Source organism: Tympanuchus pallidicinctus, unplaced genomic scaffold, assembly GCF_026119805.1.
Source record: "Tympanuchus pallidicinctus isolate F22 unplaced genomic scaffold, pur_lepc_1.0 scaffold14, whole genome shotgun sequence".
Lineage (NCBI taxonomy): Eukaryota > Metazoa > Chordata > Aves > Galliformes > Phasianidae > Tympanuchus > Tympanuchus pallidicinctus.
Genome location: NW_026294659.1, coordinates 13,335,400 through 13,354,246, shown reverse-complemented (window position 1 = coordinate 13,354,246; position 18,847 = coordinate 13,335,400). Strand labels below are relative to the sequence as shown.

Here is an 18,847-nt window from a genome sequence, read left to right as displayed (position 1 = left end):
CACTGAGTCCATATGTAAAACACATCACTAGCATCTGGGTATACTTTCAGTACCACCAGCAACTCCATCACAATGTGTTTCTGAAAGTTTTAATTTTGTGTCATACTGACACAACGACAAACTGAATTTTAATGCATAAGCTCATTAGTTATAACTCACAAATTTTTGATCTTTAATCTTTGTTTTATTCTGCCCAAATCCATCATGGGTAATTATTGGTGAAGACATTTTAATGGTCTGAACTGTTCTTTCTTTCCCGTTTGCTAGTTGTGCTACACAGGTGGAAATGTTAGTTCACAAAGTGTAATTTCTATTCCGGGAAATCATTTCTTTTTAACAATAGAAGAATAACACTTTTCCAGTGCAGTGCTTCTGAGTAATAATTATCTTTGCTAGAATTTGTGAAACATTCAGAATATTCACACATGAATACTCAACTAAGAGGAGGTATGAGTATTCAATATTACTGAACAGCATGAGTCATGGCAACAAGAGTTTGGTAGCTTTATTCATGAGAACATTTGCAATTTCTTTTTAAGCATCCAATTGAAGATTCTAAATTACATATCCTCTGTGTGATAAATTATATAGCTACATTATGAATTGCATCTATTTGCACTTCTGATCACTCAATTGTCCAACTAACTCATCTCCCCAGAGTCTGATATCTAACGTTGCAAAATTCTGAGAAGTTTAAGCATTGCTAAGGTAAAATAACAAAATGGAAGGTACAAAAAGATATAGCAGCACCTTCCCACATGCAAACGTCCAGGCAAGAAGCAGTGCAAGAGCTTCAGTCAGTCACAAAACTTACGTTTTACATGTAGTCGCCCTATCATCTCGGCAGTACCATAGTTGTTCCACACCTCGCAGACATAGTTGCCGGAGTCTGAGGGACGCGTGTTCTCTATCAGCAGACCTGTAACTGTCTGCCGAAACCTGCTGTCAGGCTCCCAGGGAACGTTGTCCTTCAGCCAACGATACTTTGGTGTGGGGTGCCCTGATGCTTTGCAAGGCAGCTCCACTCGCTGTCCTGCCATGGCTTTACGGTGGTCAAACCCATCTAGAATAGATGGAGCTGAATTCGCTGGATCTGAAAGAACAGAGATTTTCAAGGCGAACATTCGAATTATTGCATTTACTAAGTAGTATGTCAATATTTATTCTCCTGGCTTTTTGACTCTCTAGCCCAGTGTTTTATGTACTACAGTTTGGTACTGTGCCCCAGCCATCAACCTGAAATATCTCAATGGTGATGGCTGGGATCCAGAAGCACATACTACTAAATCATCTTAAGACTACTAGGAAATCTTCCTACTGGATTTTTTCCAGGTGGCAACCATTTCTCTGATCATCCTTCATATCCTCTACGAGAAGAATGAAGAGCCAAAAATGTGTTGCCTGACCAATTACTACAGTTATCCCTCCACTACTCAATTAGAGTGAAGCCAACACTCCCCGTATTTCTCGGTGGTCTGAAGGCTTTAAATTAAAGGCACAGTTGTCTACATGTATGCGTGATTACAGTTTGTCCTTTTAGTAGTCATTGACTTAACTGGCTCAGGTACTGCTCACAAGGAAGCTGCAGCAGGAGATGAAGAGATTAAATGAGCAATCTGTACTAAATTCAAGCTATACTGTATAATTGCTGCCTAAGATAGGTAGTTTAAAATCTTAGCTGTATCTACATGAACTCATCTCATGTATGCATCTTCCACAGACCTGGGAGGATACACTTGAGAGCCAAATATCTATACTGCATTAGTTAGAGGCACTATGCATGTTATTCTGTCAATCCAGAAACTCAAATTTTGATGCTAAATGGATGGGCTAAGTAAATTTTGTGTGGATAGCTAAGTAAAATTCCAAATGCTGAGTTCAATTAAAGAATAACAAAAGATTTTATTCTGTTCTGTAGTTGAGTCGTTAAGGGCAACAGCACATTCAGTTTACAGTAACTTACTGCTTGTCTCATCACAAATATGTCAGCCAGTAGTTAAACAGACGAATTTGCATGCATCAGTAGCCACTGGGTTCATATTTGGCATGGAGGAATTTACTTTTTAGCTTGCCATGCTGTTTATGTCTGGCTTAGTGAAGGAACATGCTGCCAAGATGCTATTGGAAAGGCCAATGTCAATTTGACTAATTGATTAGCCAGCTCCTTTTTCCCCTTTGGGATCATGAGGCATCTATGCTTTCTGTGCACAGATTTCTCTGTGTAGCCTGAGGAATTAACTCCATAAAAATGTAAGTATGTGTGGAATTACAGCTATGGCTGTTAGCAAGAATGCATCTACATAAAAACAGCTTCTTTAGTTGAAAATTACAATTAAATAATGAAAAAGTAAAACTGACTTTTAGAGTTATTGCCTGTACATTACTTCTCAAAACTCCCAGTATCGTTGTATTATCCCAACATGTTTTTAATTTCAAAAGACTGTGTGGAGGACATATGTGGTTCCATTTGCAACTTCTTAAGTATGAATATATGAAGTACCACACGGACTTCAGAACAGGGTAGAGGTCACCAGGGGAAAAACTAAGGTAACATTAAGGAAAAGATGTGGCTAACAAACACCACGTGTTGACAGTTTCCCAGTTTTCTGCAGAGAACCACACTTGCTTCAATGCCAGGCCCAGGTAAAGTGTGACTTTACCTTGAATGAGAAGCTGGTGGTGGCAGCAAAGCAGCATGCCTGGCTCCCACACCGAGGCAGAAGCCAGGAAGGCCAGCTAAGCTGCCTCAGGAGGTGGGGACAATGGCAGTAGCTGCCATGGGAAGCATGTCCTGTCTCTGCAACTACCATTTCTTCCCTTTCAAGAGAAACCCACCCATCCTCAAGTCATCTTTTCCAAATTAATATCATTTGTTTTTTTCAAAAATCCCCCAAAATCCTCAAGAACCTCCATCTGCAGAAAAGCTGAACTGAGATTTGCCTATGTTCTTTCAAAGCTTTGAGATGGATTTTATAGAGAAGATATTTCAAATATATTAAGGGAAGCACAAAATATAAGTCAGGTGACTTGCTTTCTTACACTGTCTTCTTATATACTTAAATAGATGATTAAAACATCTCTTTAGGATGTTCGTGGAAGAGACTTCTGGTTAGAACTCATACATAACATATATGCTAGTTAAGTAAATAAAAAGAAAAGAAAAGCACAAAAAAAAATACCAGGATTCACAATTATCTCCAGTGAGGCAAAGGCAAAGTAATATATCCCAATTACAATATCTGATATAGGCTGTTTTGAATGATTTCTTTTTACTGTGCTTCAACACTCAGCAGCAAATAACTTCTGGCAAGGACAAGGGGGAAGAAAAATGAGGCAAAATACTGTTATACATGCTAAAATGTTCTCCTTTGCATCTTTTCTTAAGGATAAAGCAAGAAATTCATTATGCTTTCAATATCATGGGGTTGGTTTTTGAGTGGTTTTTTTTTTTTTTTTTTTTTTTTTTGAGGGTGGAAGGTTAGAAGGAGTTCCAGAGTTCAGGCTTCATGGCTGGACAAGATTATTTTTGGAAATGCACACTATAATGGGCATTAGAGGAATATTCTTTAGCACGTTATTTGTCTTGGGTTTTATTTTGAAAGCCACATGATTTCAAAGATGTGTTCTTACTGCCAATGCAATTTAGAATTCTGCTTTAGACATAGGCATACTAATTATCCAGATGTGCATTTTCTCTTATATACACATTCTCTTCTTCACTCTTTCAAACAGTCAATAAGCTTAATACTTCACTACAAAATATGGTCAAAAGAATAAAATCAATATCCACAAAAATATTTAATCTCCAATTAAGCTAAGAATATTTATGGCTGTAAAAAGCAGGGAAAAATTTACATTTGAAATGTAAAAGGCAGGGAAAAAATCACAAGGTCCACTATGTTCACGGATTCTTTGATCTCAATTCTTTAAGGACTCACTATTTTACAACATAATAAATTCCATTAAAGATAACCAAACCAAACCTGTTAGAGAAGTATTAAGAGTCAAACTCTGCTCATAATTGCTATCCAGAGCTCAGCATAGCTCTAATAGAGAACAATTAATCCCACAGAATTCAAAAAGGCAGTCATTGTACACAGGTAACATTTCTTATTTTGTTTTTGTCTGTTGAGGGGACCAGAAGAGGCAAGTCTGGAGAGGGCAAGTCTTTTAGAGCGCTTATGATGAATTATAAACAATACTGAGCTTTCAGTTCTTTCCACTTTTTCAGTGAAATAACTAAAATTTTCCTATGGTAACCAAGGTACAAGCCTAATTTTATTTACGTTACCACTGGCTCATCCGTAGTATGATTTTATATAGAAGCAGACCATATTATGGAGCCAGCTAGAAGGACAAGACCAAAGCAGGAAGATTGCTCTGCAGAAGAAAAAAAATTCTTTATCTGCCTGCGAAAAGGAAAAGCCAGAGTTTTGGCCACCGGAGACAGACATCAAGAAAGAAAGGATCTGAATGGTAAGTGATACTAACCTGTTCAATCACACTATTTTTAGCATTAGCATCTTTAAGTACTAATTTATGTGTTCAGAAGACTCCAAAATATTTCGGCAATGTTCATACTGGAGAAGGGCAGGAGGTGTATTACTTATACAAGTCCTTGTGCTCACCTCTGACTCCCTTAGGGCTCTCAAGGTAGATGATAAGAGTTGAGACCTAATTACTGGGTTTGTTTGTTTTCTGATAAAAAGACTAAAAAAGAAGAGGATAACATCAAAAGGAGAATGCCACAGTGTTAGGTTATGAAGGTCCTCAGTTCCATAAAGACAGGGAACTCTTAGAGAAACTCCAATGGAGGGCCACAAATACGACTAGGGTTCTGGAGCATGGCCCTTATGAGGGTGGGCTGAGAGATCTGGGACTGTTCAGACTAGGGAAGAGAGGGCTGATGGGATCTTATCAGTGCTTGTAAATATCTAATAGGTGGGAGCCAAGTGGCTGGGGCCAGGCTCTTTTAATTGGTGGACAGAGATAGGACAGTGGGCTCAAACTGGAGCACAGGAAGTTCAATCTGAACTTGTGAAAAGAAAAAACTTTACTTTGAAGGTCTCAGAGCGCTGGAACAAGCTGCCCAGAGAGGCAGTGGAGTTTCCTTCTCTGGAGATTCTAAAAAACCACCTGGATAATTTCCAGTGCAAGATAATTTAGGGAACCTTCTTTAGCAGGTGGTTGGCTTTGGTGATCTCCAGAGGTCCCTTCCAATCCCTACAATTCTGTGATACTCTGGTGGAACAGTAGAATTTAGTTATAGTGAAAAGGAGAAAAAACCTCTATGAGGAATTCAACATGATGGTGGACTTGTCTTCTGTAATAGAAGAGAGAGAGGAGACAGTCTACTGTCAGCTGACTTTGTGGATCAGAGAATGAAACTGCAGATTTGTGCACATGCAAATACAGTCACAGGCATCTAGCAGATGTGAAAGATGGAGAAGAGCTATTTGTATACAGATGTATTTGAGAGTAAGTTGCAAACTCATGCCTAGGGGCTGCTCCTCCTTCTCACCTCATCTACAAAAGGCACCTTCTCTCACTAAGTAAAAATGAGAAGGGGAAATTGAAGAAATATCATACTAACAACTCAAGTGTTTTGCTGTGGGAGGGACAGGGTGATCCTTCTTCACACACATGACAATCAGTAGATGATTTAAGTTTAGAAGAAAACGTGAAAACACCTCAGTTACCTTCAAATTTTCCTGTTGCATTAGGCCATTTGCCCATAACAGCCTCCCACCAGCCCTCCTGTTTATCTGCAGTACCCTGAGTGTCCTGAGCCTAGTCACATTTCTGTTCTGGCTGGAGATTCCTGGCAGCAGGAGAAAACACTATTTGCACTGAGGAAGGAGCATTTGAAATGAAAAGGAAGGCTGAAATGCACCTCAGCTAACCTGAGATGCCTGCAGCAGAAATACCTACAGCTGAGCTAAAAGACCTGAGCTCTTGCTGTGATTAACAGAGAGAAATAGGCACCATGGGGCGATTCATCTCACCCCAATATGGGCAGTTGAAGCAGGCCAGACACATTACCACTTAAAGGGTCTGCATGTCTGCATCCCCTTCTGTTTTAAAAGGGAGGTTAAGGGGACTAGATACTTTCACATTGAATGTCTACCTTTAATGGGATAAATCCCATCCACAGGCCTTTCACAAAGCACTCTAAGCCTACTAAAACTCACTGTACTAAGTGCCAAAGCGAAGGTGTACACTATCTGCCCTTTGGAAATATCTACTAATGGTAGGAAAACAGAAAAAAAAAAAAAGGATTTTAAAACAGAGAGAAGCAATAACCTCACAGTGGTCCAACTCTACCTTCCTTTTGACAGAAAACTTGGTTGTTGATGGATATGGGCACAACATCATGCCTTGTCAGTTCAGCATACTGATAGGCATATACAGTACTTATTTCAACACAATATTTATAAGGCAGTACCTGATACAAAAAGTCTTGCACTGTTGCTTTGTCGTGTTTCTCCAGTGTATCTGTGCCTTGTGATACATCGGTAGTTGTACAGTCCATCTTCATTCTGTACGTCTAAAATATACAAGGCTCCCGTGGATGTGATGAGAAATCTAGGTCCTGAAAGACACAATAATTTGCAGCACTTAAAATATCTACAAGTTGTTAATGTGTTCTGCTTCCTCGCACTGGAGGAGGGAAGATGCAGGCTAGAGTGTTCTGAAGATTTCGTTGCCAGAGTCTAGAAACAAGAAAAGCCTACTAGGTCTGCTCACTGCAAATGCTTATAGAGATACGAATACCCGTACTTCTTACTAAAAAGAAAAGGATCTGTAAGGAAAACATGGGGAATGAAAAAAAAAAGAAGGGTATTCTGGTACATATCACAATTACAAAACAGCATCCAAGAGGTATCTGAAATAGAATACAGAGTAAAAAATTGAAGCCACCTTAATTTGCACGGTAGAGTGCTATGGTAACGTACTATAAGAAATGTACACATTAGAAGAATTGCAGTCTGTAATTAGAGTAGCACATGTAAGCAGGTATAGGGGCTCTGCATCTGAAAGAAGGGCTTTAAAAAAGCATACAATAATGGAATGTGTAATCTAATAATCCAGGAGTTTGTTTTACTTTTGTTGTTGTTGTTGTTGTTGTTTGTTTAAATCCTACACAGAGAGGTTTATTTCGGGAAGAAAAACAAGTCCAGGAAGACAGTTGCCTCCTAAAATTGAACAAGGCTGATACGTTCAGGGCCAGCATTTTTCCCAGTGCTCATTCATAACGAAAATAACATACCTGAAATTCTCAGCAAAATACATATTTTTTATGATTGACTCCAGAACATGTGGAAAATGTCATGGTACATATGTACACACCTGCAGTTTGGATCATTTGACAGCTTCACAGGTACATCTGTTCTGTTGTAGATGCCTGTTCTAAGGTCAAGGACACAAAAAAGCCAACCTCTACATTTGCTCTAAAGCTTCTCCCATACTAGGACATGTGGAAAATCATGTGGTTGGAATGCATTGCAAACCTAAGTCTCACAACTGACCACTTCCTTCTTTTAAAAAATATGGAAGTCTAAGCTATGTATGGTTTTCTGAAACTTTCACACTAAAGAAAATATACAAAAGGGAAACATGGAAGAAAAGATCACAATATCTTAGTTTTTTCTCTAAGTATCTGATAGGTGTTAATACATATATACCCATACATAGCTATTATAAAATATCTGTCTCCCAAACTAAGGGAGAGAATACACAAAGATGAAACACATATTCGGTAATATGCAGTAAGGAATATTTCTTTTTCTTCAGTGCTCCATTTGAGCAGTGACTTCTTAATAATTGAGTGTAGTCAAGGTGCTTGCTGACAATTGCATCAGTGGGAAAGTAATCTGGCAGATAAAAGACAGAAAGGAAATGGCATCATTATGGAAAGCAATCTCCTTTAAATCACAGTCTAAAAGAAGAGGAAAAAAACACCTTAGGACAAGACTGACCCTTAAAACACAGAATACTGAATAAAGCAACCTCAGCCCACCTCTCTCACTGTATGCATACTGAATTATAAAATAGCCATGCCTGTGACTTGTCTTGGCTGATCCTGTTCTCCTCAAAGTCAAGGCACAAGCATCGAAGCAGTCAGGTCACACCTTTGGAAAAGCACATGCCACGCTGCACATACTCTTTTAAAGTACCTGGTTTGTTCTAACAGCCTGTACCATTAATAAGAAATGGATTAATAAAACAAATCCATGGCACGACAGAATGAAGATGCTGAGCTACTTAGTACTACCAAGGGGCTGAGGTGGGTGAGAGCAGACCTGAAGGAAAACTCGAAGGCAACAGCACTTTCCCGAACCATGAGCTGTCAGTGGATAGTAATACTGCATTCCTGCCTAGGGGAGTGAGTTACTGACTGGGAGATTGTTCCCTCTTATATACAGACCATATTGATATTATTTGCCCTGAAAATTTGAGTGCTAGCAAAACGGAAAGCTTATGTTTCAGCATATTACTTGGAAATAAATGTTTGGTTGAGCATAGTAGAAGATGCATGTGAGTAGGTAATATTTTTTGTTTTACAGCCAGGTGTCTGAAGTACAGCATTGTAGAGGTTACAAGAGAAAAGCAAAGCTATCCTGCATTTTATCTTAGAATATGTTCTGTTCTAATATTTTGAGGAAAAAAGTATGTACCATTAATAGATTTATTCAACAAAACGTTCCACCAAGCTTCTGAATTACTAACAAGTTGTTTATTTTCCAGTCTGAAAAATAGCTTGGCTTGACCAAAAATATTAATCACATTTTCTACAAATGACTGGCAGCTAACAGCTACTAGCAACCAGAAAACATCTGGACCACAAGATTGCAGGCAATTGGCTAGTGCATCCCACAGCCATCATGGAACTGCTCTTTAGCCCCCATCAGTCATATAGCCCAGTTTCAAATCCACAGCTGATGATAATTCTACCTCCTCTTATGGGGGCAGCATTGTGTCAATTAACAAAGAGGCAATAGTACCTGATGGTCAGAGAATACATTTATTTTTGGTGATTCTCACAGTACAAGTTCTAAACATAGCATAACTTGTGCAGAGCGTTTTTTAGTTTTCAATTACTCAAACATAATCACTCAGCCTATTTCACCTCTTCTCCTCATCACATACGTACCCTCCATCTGTATCCTTTACAAGGTTCACCACTATTTCTATATAAGAAACAATATTTGGAGCTATGGTGTGAAAACCCTGGGTTATTTGATTCTTGTGTCACATACAGATTCTGCACAGCTAAAATATTCAAAAAGCAAATCTACCTTTACCAAGAAACATATTACAAGGACTAAAGGTAATTAAAACATAGTTGTCCCCTTTGGTCTACATTCAGCATAAAATCACAATTTCTGGAGACAGGAATCACAATTAGGGACTTTACTAGGGGGTTAATGCTGGGTATTCAGCAAAGGCAACCTCTTCTTGCTTCTCCTTCCAGCTGTGTGAGCATTACATAGCACTGTATTTCAGGCAGCACAGCCACGTCAACTGTGTGCTTGCCCACAGCAATGCCACTTGCCTGGCAGGGCTGCCGAACAGGAGCTGTACATATGATGCAGACATTCTCTGGAGCCCAATCAAGACTCAGATCAGATTTTTTAAGCTGGGGTGGATATGAGTGGAGAGACTGCTCAGGTGATTTAACATCACAGGACCAGGAATACATGTAAGTTAAGAAGGTGCTAGTGAAATGATTGCAGTATGTCTGGTCCCTCCAGTAAACCTGCACAGATTTTGCATTTGTATCAAGCAGCTGGAACCAAAACAGCTGAGAAGTAGAAATGAGCCTATTGTAAAATGGCTTCACGCAACTTTCTTTTCCTGGGCTCCAATTTCAGCTTTGCTAAATAAACATAATTCCAGTTTACACTAATGGAGGTCCCTAGTAAGCACAAGTTTAAGATTGCACAAACATGTCCAAAGCTTAAAAATGCATTCCGTTCTCCATGCTTTTCTAAAACGTGCAAAATTTTCAGTTATATATAGCCTATACAGGCTATCACCAGTAACTCTTAGGATAAGCTTCTCACTAAGGATCAAATCCATGGCTTCCCTTATAAGTGCTAAAAGTACACTTCCTCAGTACCTCAACACAGCAAGCATTGCTCTCACTAATGCTTACATTGGAATCTGAACTAAGAAAACACACAGAGTGGCTACCGCCATGCTGGAGGCTATATACAGAATTGTGTATATATATATATATATACAGAACTGTGGGCTACCTCTAGCTCACATAATAATGCCTCACATTTGCAGCTTTCCAGGCGGCAAGTTTCCTCCGGTGCAATTACATATCTGATTCTCTGGGTCAACCAGTACTGGTACACTTACTAAAAGTTCACCACATATTAAAAGGGGTTTGTAAAAGCAAAGCAGAGCCAACAAATTGTTCAGTGTGACCCTTCCGTGTTTTCTGGAGAAGTTAGGAATGTACTTGAGCTATCTAACACTGCTTAGATCATTTTCTCTGTTGGAAATTACTCAGGCAATTGTATAATAAAACCTTCACTTAATGCATTAGCTAGAGAATTTGCCTCACCCTCTTTAAAGATAACTGAAAATAAATAGTTATTGCCACATGCCAGATGTTATCCTACAGTGTACATTTCTCACAAACACACATTATACGTAATTGCAGGGCTATAGCATTTTCTTTTCCTCTCTTCTTAATATATTTTGCATACTTATGTAATGCTTTAATAACCAACTGCTACTGTAAAAATGCTAGATAGAAAAGATGACAGAAAAATAAAAGGAGAAATGCATGTAATTTCTGTCATCTTCTAAATGGAGAGTATTTTCATTAAAAACGACAGGCTGTCAACTGTGACAAAGCTGAAGTGCTGAGCGCTCTGTGTTCTGCACTTCAAAAAGTGTTTAGAAAAGCACCAGGATGGGGATCGACAAGCTTTTATTACCCTGTTGATCTATGGGAGTGTTCTGTTCTGGAAGCGCATTTAATTTAATCGCTCTCCCTTTGCTGTAACAAGGTCTAATTTTTTTTTTTACTTACCTACTTAATATGCCAAATAAGGTGTATTTTTTTAGTGGAACATCCTCTCAAATAAACTGAACTTTCCGTTTGTTTGGCTGTAGGCAGACTTCAAGGGAGGAAGACAGAGAAGCCTCCTCCAGAACAACTAAAACGAACAGTGTCAAAATATATCTTATAATTCCCATTTATTACTCTCTCTCATAAATGTTTATATTAATGCTTTGAAAACTTGATTATAATGATTTCAGAATCTGATTTCCAGACGTGCTGAGAGCTTGCATCTCTTTTGTTTTCATTGTTTGGTGTTTTTGAAGATCTGGCCCTATATCTGCAATATGTCTTTCATTTAATGGCTTCAAAGAACATTAAGTGCCCTTAAGACTTTTTGCCTTGCCTAGATAAGCATAGTAAAACATTATTTTTTAAAATTCGAAAGCTTTACAAAGAAGCTTATTGAGATAAATACATTGATGGAATCCATCATTCTTTCTTCAAGGTCCCATCTGTCAGTAATACATAAAGTTGCCTTGTGAGACTAAAAAAATATACAGATCCAAAGACTAGAAAGAACCATTAAAGTCATTTATTCTCACCTTTCATGCTTCACCCATTAACTCCTGCATCAAATCCATATCTGAAAGTTAAGCTGTAGCTTTTTTAATAAGACACTGGTCTTGATTAAAGACTTATTGTAGTGGAGAGCATGTGATATACTCCTGGGTAAATTATTCCAGTGGTTAATTATTCTCATTTTTCAGAGTTAGAGTATTGTTTGTGGTCTGTTCGACTTTGACCCCAGCTATTGGATCTTACCATGTTTTCATTAAAGATTTTACAGTCAGAAATCTTCTGCCCATTTAAGTATATGAGGAAATTACATCTTATACCACACTTTTCCTTAATTAGTTACATAGATTGAACTTCCTCACTCATTTAATGTGAATAATTCATATAATGAAATATTCCTGCAGTTTTTGACCAGCACCTTAACAAGTTTTTGATGTTCCTTTCAAGTTTGGATTAGCTTAATTAACAGTTCTGGTAATAATGAATGCAAAATGTCACTGTTCTTTTACGTAGAGATTTCCCTTCCATTTATGCATGCAGAAATTGTGTTGGTCCTCTTATTGATGCTAACTTGCTTGAATTATTTATCAAAAACTTGTTTTTTTTTCAGACTTACAAGACAGATTTCCTCCAATCTGCAGATACAACCTACCGTCTTTCTTTCTTGATATTAGTATTGACTGTATGGAAAGCAATGTCATCTTTATCATCTTTATCATACAACCCGTTCTTCCTACATAAGTCAATAAACCATACGTTGATTTAACATTACAAAAACATTTGTGCAGTTAGTGTACTTTACCAACAGGAAACAGTATTTCCTTTACTTTTTGCTGAGTAAAGAACTGGCTAGATGACCAGGCGCACAAAGTGGTGGTGAATGGAGTAAAATCCAGCTGGCAACTGATCACAGGTGGTGTTGTGGGTCTGTTCTGTTCAGTCTCTTTACTGAAGACCTGGACAAGGGCAGTGAGTGCATCATCAGTAAGTTCACAGATGACACCAAGCTGGGAGGACGTGTCAATCTCCCTAGGTGCAGGAAGGCCCTACAGAGCAATATGGACAGGATGGATAGCTGGACTAAGGCAGTGGGATGAAGTTCAACAAGACCCAGTGCTGGGTCCTGCAGTTTGGCCACAACAACACCAGGCAACTTCAAAGGATTGTGGCAGAGTGGCTGAAAGACTGTGTGGAAGAAATGGATCTGAGGATGTTGGCCAACGTTCGGCTAAACACAAGCCAGCAGTGTGTCCAGGTGGCCAGGAAGGCCAACTGCATCCTGGCTTGTATCAGAAATAGCGTTGCAAGCAGGAGCAGGGAAGTGATCATACCTTTGTACACAGCTCTGGTGAGGCCACAAGTCAAGTGCTGTGCCTCTCACTACAAGAAAGATATCAAGGACCTGGAGCGTGTCCAGGGAAGGGCAACAAAGCTGTGAAAGGTCTGGAGCACAAGTCTGGTGGAGAGTGGCTGAAGGAATTGGGATTGTTTAGTCTGGAGGAGGCTCAGGGGAGACCAGAGATCAGCCTCTTCACCCATGTAACTAGCAATAGGACAAGAGAGAATGCCCTCAAATTGTGCCAGGCGAGATTCAGGTTGGACATCAGGAAAAATTTCTTCTCCAAAGGAGTGGTTAGGTGCTGGAATGGGCTGCCCAAAGAGGTGGTGGAGTCCCTGTCCCTGTAAGTGTTCAAAAAATGTTCAAATGTTGTATTAAGGGACATGTTTAGTGGGGAAATATTAATGGTAGGTGGACAGTTGGACTGGATGATCTTAGACATCTTTTTCAATCTTGATGATTCTATGATTCTAAATTACATTCATTAAATGAAATTTTATGATTTCATCTGAGATATTATAAGATAATTTGTTTTGAAAATATATATTTCAAAGCAGTAAAATTCTGAAGAGGGAAAAGAAGGAAACTGGGTCATATCTTGGATTGATCAACCTCAACCAAGGGCCCCAAATCCTATGACATTTTAGAGGCATACCTCTTATTTTACTATCTGCTGACTAGCACTCTGAATAACCTAGTGACTTCATTAAAATTTAGTTGCATTCGTAAATCATGTATTCATTTCTCTAAGTGAGAAGAAGTCACATTAACAATTATGAAATTGCTCTTATGTAAGGTTTTAATGCCTTCCATTAAACTGTATGATATCAGAGATTAAAACAAAATTTTACAGGTCTTAGCAATAAGTTAAAATAATTCTGTTTAGGTTTTCTATGTGAAATTGTTCTCATGTATAATTCATAAGAAAATGTGAACACTTTCCCATAGAATGAGTATAAAATATTCTAATATTCTTGTATGAAATTGAGAATATTTTGAAAATTGTAACATTAATTATTCTTCTATCGTGCTTTTTTTTTTTTTTTTTTTTCCCTTCAGCATGCTGGTACTCTTTAAACAGAAGAAATGTTATCCTCGAAATGGTTTAAAAAATCATATTTGATTTTCCCTTTGTTGGAAATACATCTTATGGCATTATGTTATTGCTGTATAAATTAGGTTGATAAAAATTAACAGAACAGATGGCTGTTCTGATTGTGTGCAAAATGATAATATAGAATAAATAAACTTTTATCAGCTGTACCTTTCTTCCCCACTGGATAGAACTACTTCTGCTGGCAAGTTCCTAGCATGACCTGTGCAAGCAAGGGAAGAAACATCCCACAGAGCCAAAACAGTGAGTAACCTACCACAGTTTCATAGTACTGCTGCAACATCATTCTCAAAACAAAACAGTCTGCTGCTCTGGGCATGGAAAACGTGCTAGAAGCATCCATCCTGAAACAGTATGCTGAAGTCACAGTCCTGCCAGCGCTTTACATAAACAAACCAAAGTTCAGATGAGGAAATAGACACGTGTAGGAAAGGAGGAAGGTAAGGATTTCAGTTTTCCAAGCACCACTCACATAATGTTTTCAGCCTACACCTGGAGTATTGCTCACAGTAAGTGGTATAGATGGTCCAAACATGGCTACGCTCCTCTGTACAGAACAGCCTTCCCTTTTAGAGATGTAGCCAAGCTTCCAGGCACCACTTGCAGACATTACAGAGAATAAAATTAACTTTTCTGTCTCCTCATATTCTCTCAGATCTGGGGTCTACAGAGTCCCCATTATGGACACAGTCTGCAGTTAACTTTCAGTAGAACTGGAGCAGGAGAGAAACTGCAGTATAGCCCTGCAGCCAATTAACTTCCTTAACAAATTACATTGACATTAAACCTCCTTTGCGTTAGCACCTTTGCCCCGCAGGCATACCTGTTGAATTAAGAAATACTTATTTGCACTACACGGCCTAGTTCTCAACTCTCACAGATCTGGATTTTAGTAACTGGAGATGCCACCATGACCCTGTGACTCGCTTTCCAGATAAAAAAATCACTCATGAAGTTTCTCAGGTGCCACCAGAGGGAGACATCACTCGTAAGGAATTAAGGTCACTGATTCCCCAATTTATCCTGACACAAGGAAAAAAAAAAGCATAAAAGCCATGAGAAGTGTCTGATTGCACATTTGAATTGTTGTTCCAGACACCTTAAAGTTCTTGGAAATATATCCATCTCATTAGACTGAGCTTGTAGGTCTGAAGCTTTCCACAGCAGTAAGCATCTCCCCTTTTCCTTATGCCAACCTTCCCCCTCAAAATTAAACTCAAGTATTTATAAAGTAAGTTGGACGCCTCAAACGAGTCATTATTTTCTCTTTTTTTGTGGGCAAATAAGCTTTTGTGTTCAATAAAAATATCTGAGGCTATCTTTCCGCAAAAAGTTGAGGACATTTATGAAAGTTTCCAACATCATGGCTGACGTGGTTCTAATTGTAAGACAGTCTGATTCTTAACTTTCCAAAATTCGTGTAGCTTGAAAAATGAAATTATTTAAAAATATGTTTTTTTTCTTACACCATCGCTTTCTTACACTTCCTTTCACCCCCCTCATGCCCTCTACCTCAGTCAGATCCCCACTCAGGAAACCTCTATTATATCGGCAGCTCAGTCTACCTCAGGAGATGCAAATAAATCAGTTACTGATCTGCCATCCCACCCCTCAGTCAGTGGAGGCCAGAGATGTTCAAAATATGGAAGGTCTAACACCATCATCATCACCATTTTTCTAAAATATCAGGAGACAAAAGGAACAAAGTCACAAAATATTTTCTACTATATACTGAAAGTAAAAAAGCTAAAAGAGGTAAAGATAGCATTATCTTTATAAGCTTGTTATTATTATCTACTTTGTTATTATTATTACTATTAGTATTAAGTTATTATTATTACTTTGTTATTGTTATTACTTTGGCACCTGCAAGTTATTATTATTACTTTGGCACCTACACTTTTCATGACTATTAGGGACCAAAATTCTATCTTTGCATATCTCTTAAGAAAATGGATTTAATCATATCTTGATATCATGGCTTTTACTTCTCCATTCTAAAATGATTTACTGTCTCTTATACTTGAGATTGTGGTACAGCTGCATTTTTCTACTCTCCCTTAAACTTTTACATGCAGCATTACAATTCTAAGACAATAAACTTACATACTTCTTTAATATAAAGTGAAATAAAATTTAAATGAAAGAGAGAGATTGAGAAAAAAAAATAAAGAAAGCAGCAGAAGAAATAAAGCAAGAAATAAAAGGATGGAGGAAAGGAGATGAAGAAAGAGGGAGTTATGGATTTATAAACTGAGCTGAGATGGTTTATCTGCTGGCTCCATTACAGAACTGCCATAGGAACCATGGTTGTGGTCCCAACTTGGATTCAAATTCAGACAGGATGAAACCTGAACACAATGTTCAAAAATCGAAACTGGTTCTGAAAGTTGTTGGTATCATTATTCATGGTTTCTGTTGCTTTAAATGCAACTGTAGTATGAGTTCATTTGTGTTTCTGTAACCACAGAACAAGGAAAGACATATAAGCATTAGTGTTATTATATGCACAATGGTATCATTTTCTGAATAAGTTTAGATGTTCACATAATGGCCATTCTGAAAACCAAATTCTTAGATTACACACATCAGAACACAGAGAGGATCATTTTATTGCTCCCTCCATGTATCCGAGGCTCCAAAATCATATTTCATGCCAACTGTCAGTACCAATTTCACTTATAATATGTACGCAGTGTTCAAGTTTTATGAACGAGAAATAAACATAATCTATTAAGCAAAAGTATTTACAGGTATACAGGTATATACAGGTATATAATCAAAAGTATTTTTGTATACACAATGTTTTGTTACTTGTTACTACTTGATGGTTACATAGAATAAGCGTGACTGATCACATAATGCTTAATTGTTCACCTTCTTGATCTGTTATGAATATATTAGGCATGAGAAGCTACAGTTCTCTGCCCACTGTTGTTAACTGTCAGCTCTCCAGGATATTAAATAAAACTGCCATAATCTTTAATAACACAGTTTTAGGTGATATGGGTCTATGCACACATTGCTGTAGAAGCTACTTTTCTCATTTCAGCTAGAAAGAAAGCAGATAATTTTAAATCACTAGCTAGCATTAAGGGCTCTGATTAAAGAGGATTCCATTTTGCTTGTGATATATAGAGTTGTCTAGAAGATTAAAATTTTTCTCTCAGCTTTCTGCTGGTGCATTCCAAATAAACATTGGCCTGCAGCTGACCAGAGGCTTAGCACAGATAAACATGTGCTTTACTCTTTTCAACGTCGAGAAACAATCTATCTCACCTTCTAGCTGCACATACATATGAACACAATTAAGAATTTGCTTTGTAAATAAAAGGAGAACCTTTGTCTCCTATGGTCTGAACAGCAGTTAGTTTATGTCACCATCATCAAGTGTGCACCTTAATAGTTTATAGCTTTGAAGTCATTGTACACACAGAATTCATACTGCTATAGGCAATATGATCAGAATAAATCACAGCCTTGCATGCTCAGAATTACAGTCACCACCAACAGAAGAATTATTTTAACTAACTGCAAATAATCAATATTATGCTTCATTAGTTAGAGCAGCTGCAGCTTTTTGGCTCCACATATTTAACCACTTTTATTCTGCAGGTAACTGGAGGTAATGAAGCATCTTACCTTGAAGGAACAGCTTTATGAGAAAGTCAGAACAGTACTGGCTTCCCTTCCTGAAAAACTCTATTCAGAGATTCACACATCTGAGTACTGAGAATTTTTATTTAAGATGTTTGCTGTAACTAACAGATAAAGCTTCTGTCCTAGTGTTTTACTGTTACCCTATGACTTAAAATTAGGGAAACCCAATTTGCCTGTAGGGTAATTGTGCTAGAAGGAGCTATTTTATTTCTTTCTCAATTTGAAAATGAAAAATCATGTTGCCCTTCAGATAAAAATTATTGAAAATATTCGCTGTGAGAGGAAGTAACTTCACTAGGAATTCAATCTGAATTAAATAATTCCCTCCTGAGGCCCTTGGTCAGTTCCCTGGGGACATCAGCCCAGTGTTCAGTAAATCATTTTTAAAAGGAAGAAAAAAGCAATTAAGGACGCACATTTTTATGTTTTTCAACAAGATGCCAGAGTTAAGTCTACACAGATACATTTCAACAGCTCTTTAAAATTATTACTGTTTTTTTTTTTAATTCCCTTACCATTGGCTGCATACTATTATTTCTCTAGAAACTTGTCCCTTCTCACATTGATTTTCAGTCTGAGCACACTGTGCCACAGCATATGAGAGAAACCCAATTCTGTGATGGGTTTATCCTTACACAGGCAAGGCACAGAGCTTTATTTCATTTACATACTTCATCCAGTTCTGAGTACTGCTGATACGCTTGCATCTTTAAAATTGTCTCCTGTCAAGCTAGTCCCACCTTTTAGAACTTGATATACATTTTCCTCAGTATAAAACAATACAGGAAATTTGCAGGGTCCCTGTAAAGCATAACACGTTAATTCCTGGTGAAGCAATGTTTTAAGCAGAAGATGCACAGAACCAAGATCACAATAACAGCAGCAAAAGCATGTAAATTCTGTTCCATATTGTATTCTGAAAGAAAAGGACTTCTGCTGACTGTGATTCAATGAAATTACCACATATTGGAATATTAGAAAATCAGCAACTAAGTATTATGCTAGATAAACTACACATACAATCAATAGGAAGGGAGAAAAAAAAATTACCACTGAATTTGTATTGAAATAAATGCAAACAATTCCTACAGAATTTGATTCCAGGTTGTATTACATCAGTGTACAGGGACTT

General features: G+C 37.9%; 1 protein-coding gene across 4 annotated transcripts in view; it reads right to left on the bottom strand.

Annotated features, from left to right (window-relative positions):
- Window positions 1–18,847, bottom strand: part of DSCAM (DS cell adhesion molecule) — a 461,893-nt gene that overhangs the window by 168,266 nt on the left and 274,780 nt on the right. For all 4 annotated transcript variants that reach the window (XM_052674351.1, XM_052674353.1, XM_052674354.1 and 1 more), the window contains exons 4-5: window positions 6,446–6,592; window positions 815–1,093 (exon numbers count right to left, since the gene is read on the bottom strand). In XM_052674351.1, the coding sequence (XP_052530311.1) occupies window positions 815–1,093; window positions 6,446–6,592 (426 nt within the window). The remainder of the gene's footprint in view (window positions 1–814; window positions 1,094–6,445; window positions 6,593–18,847) is intronic.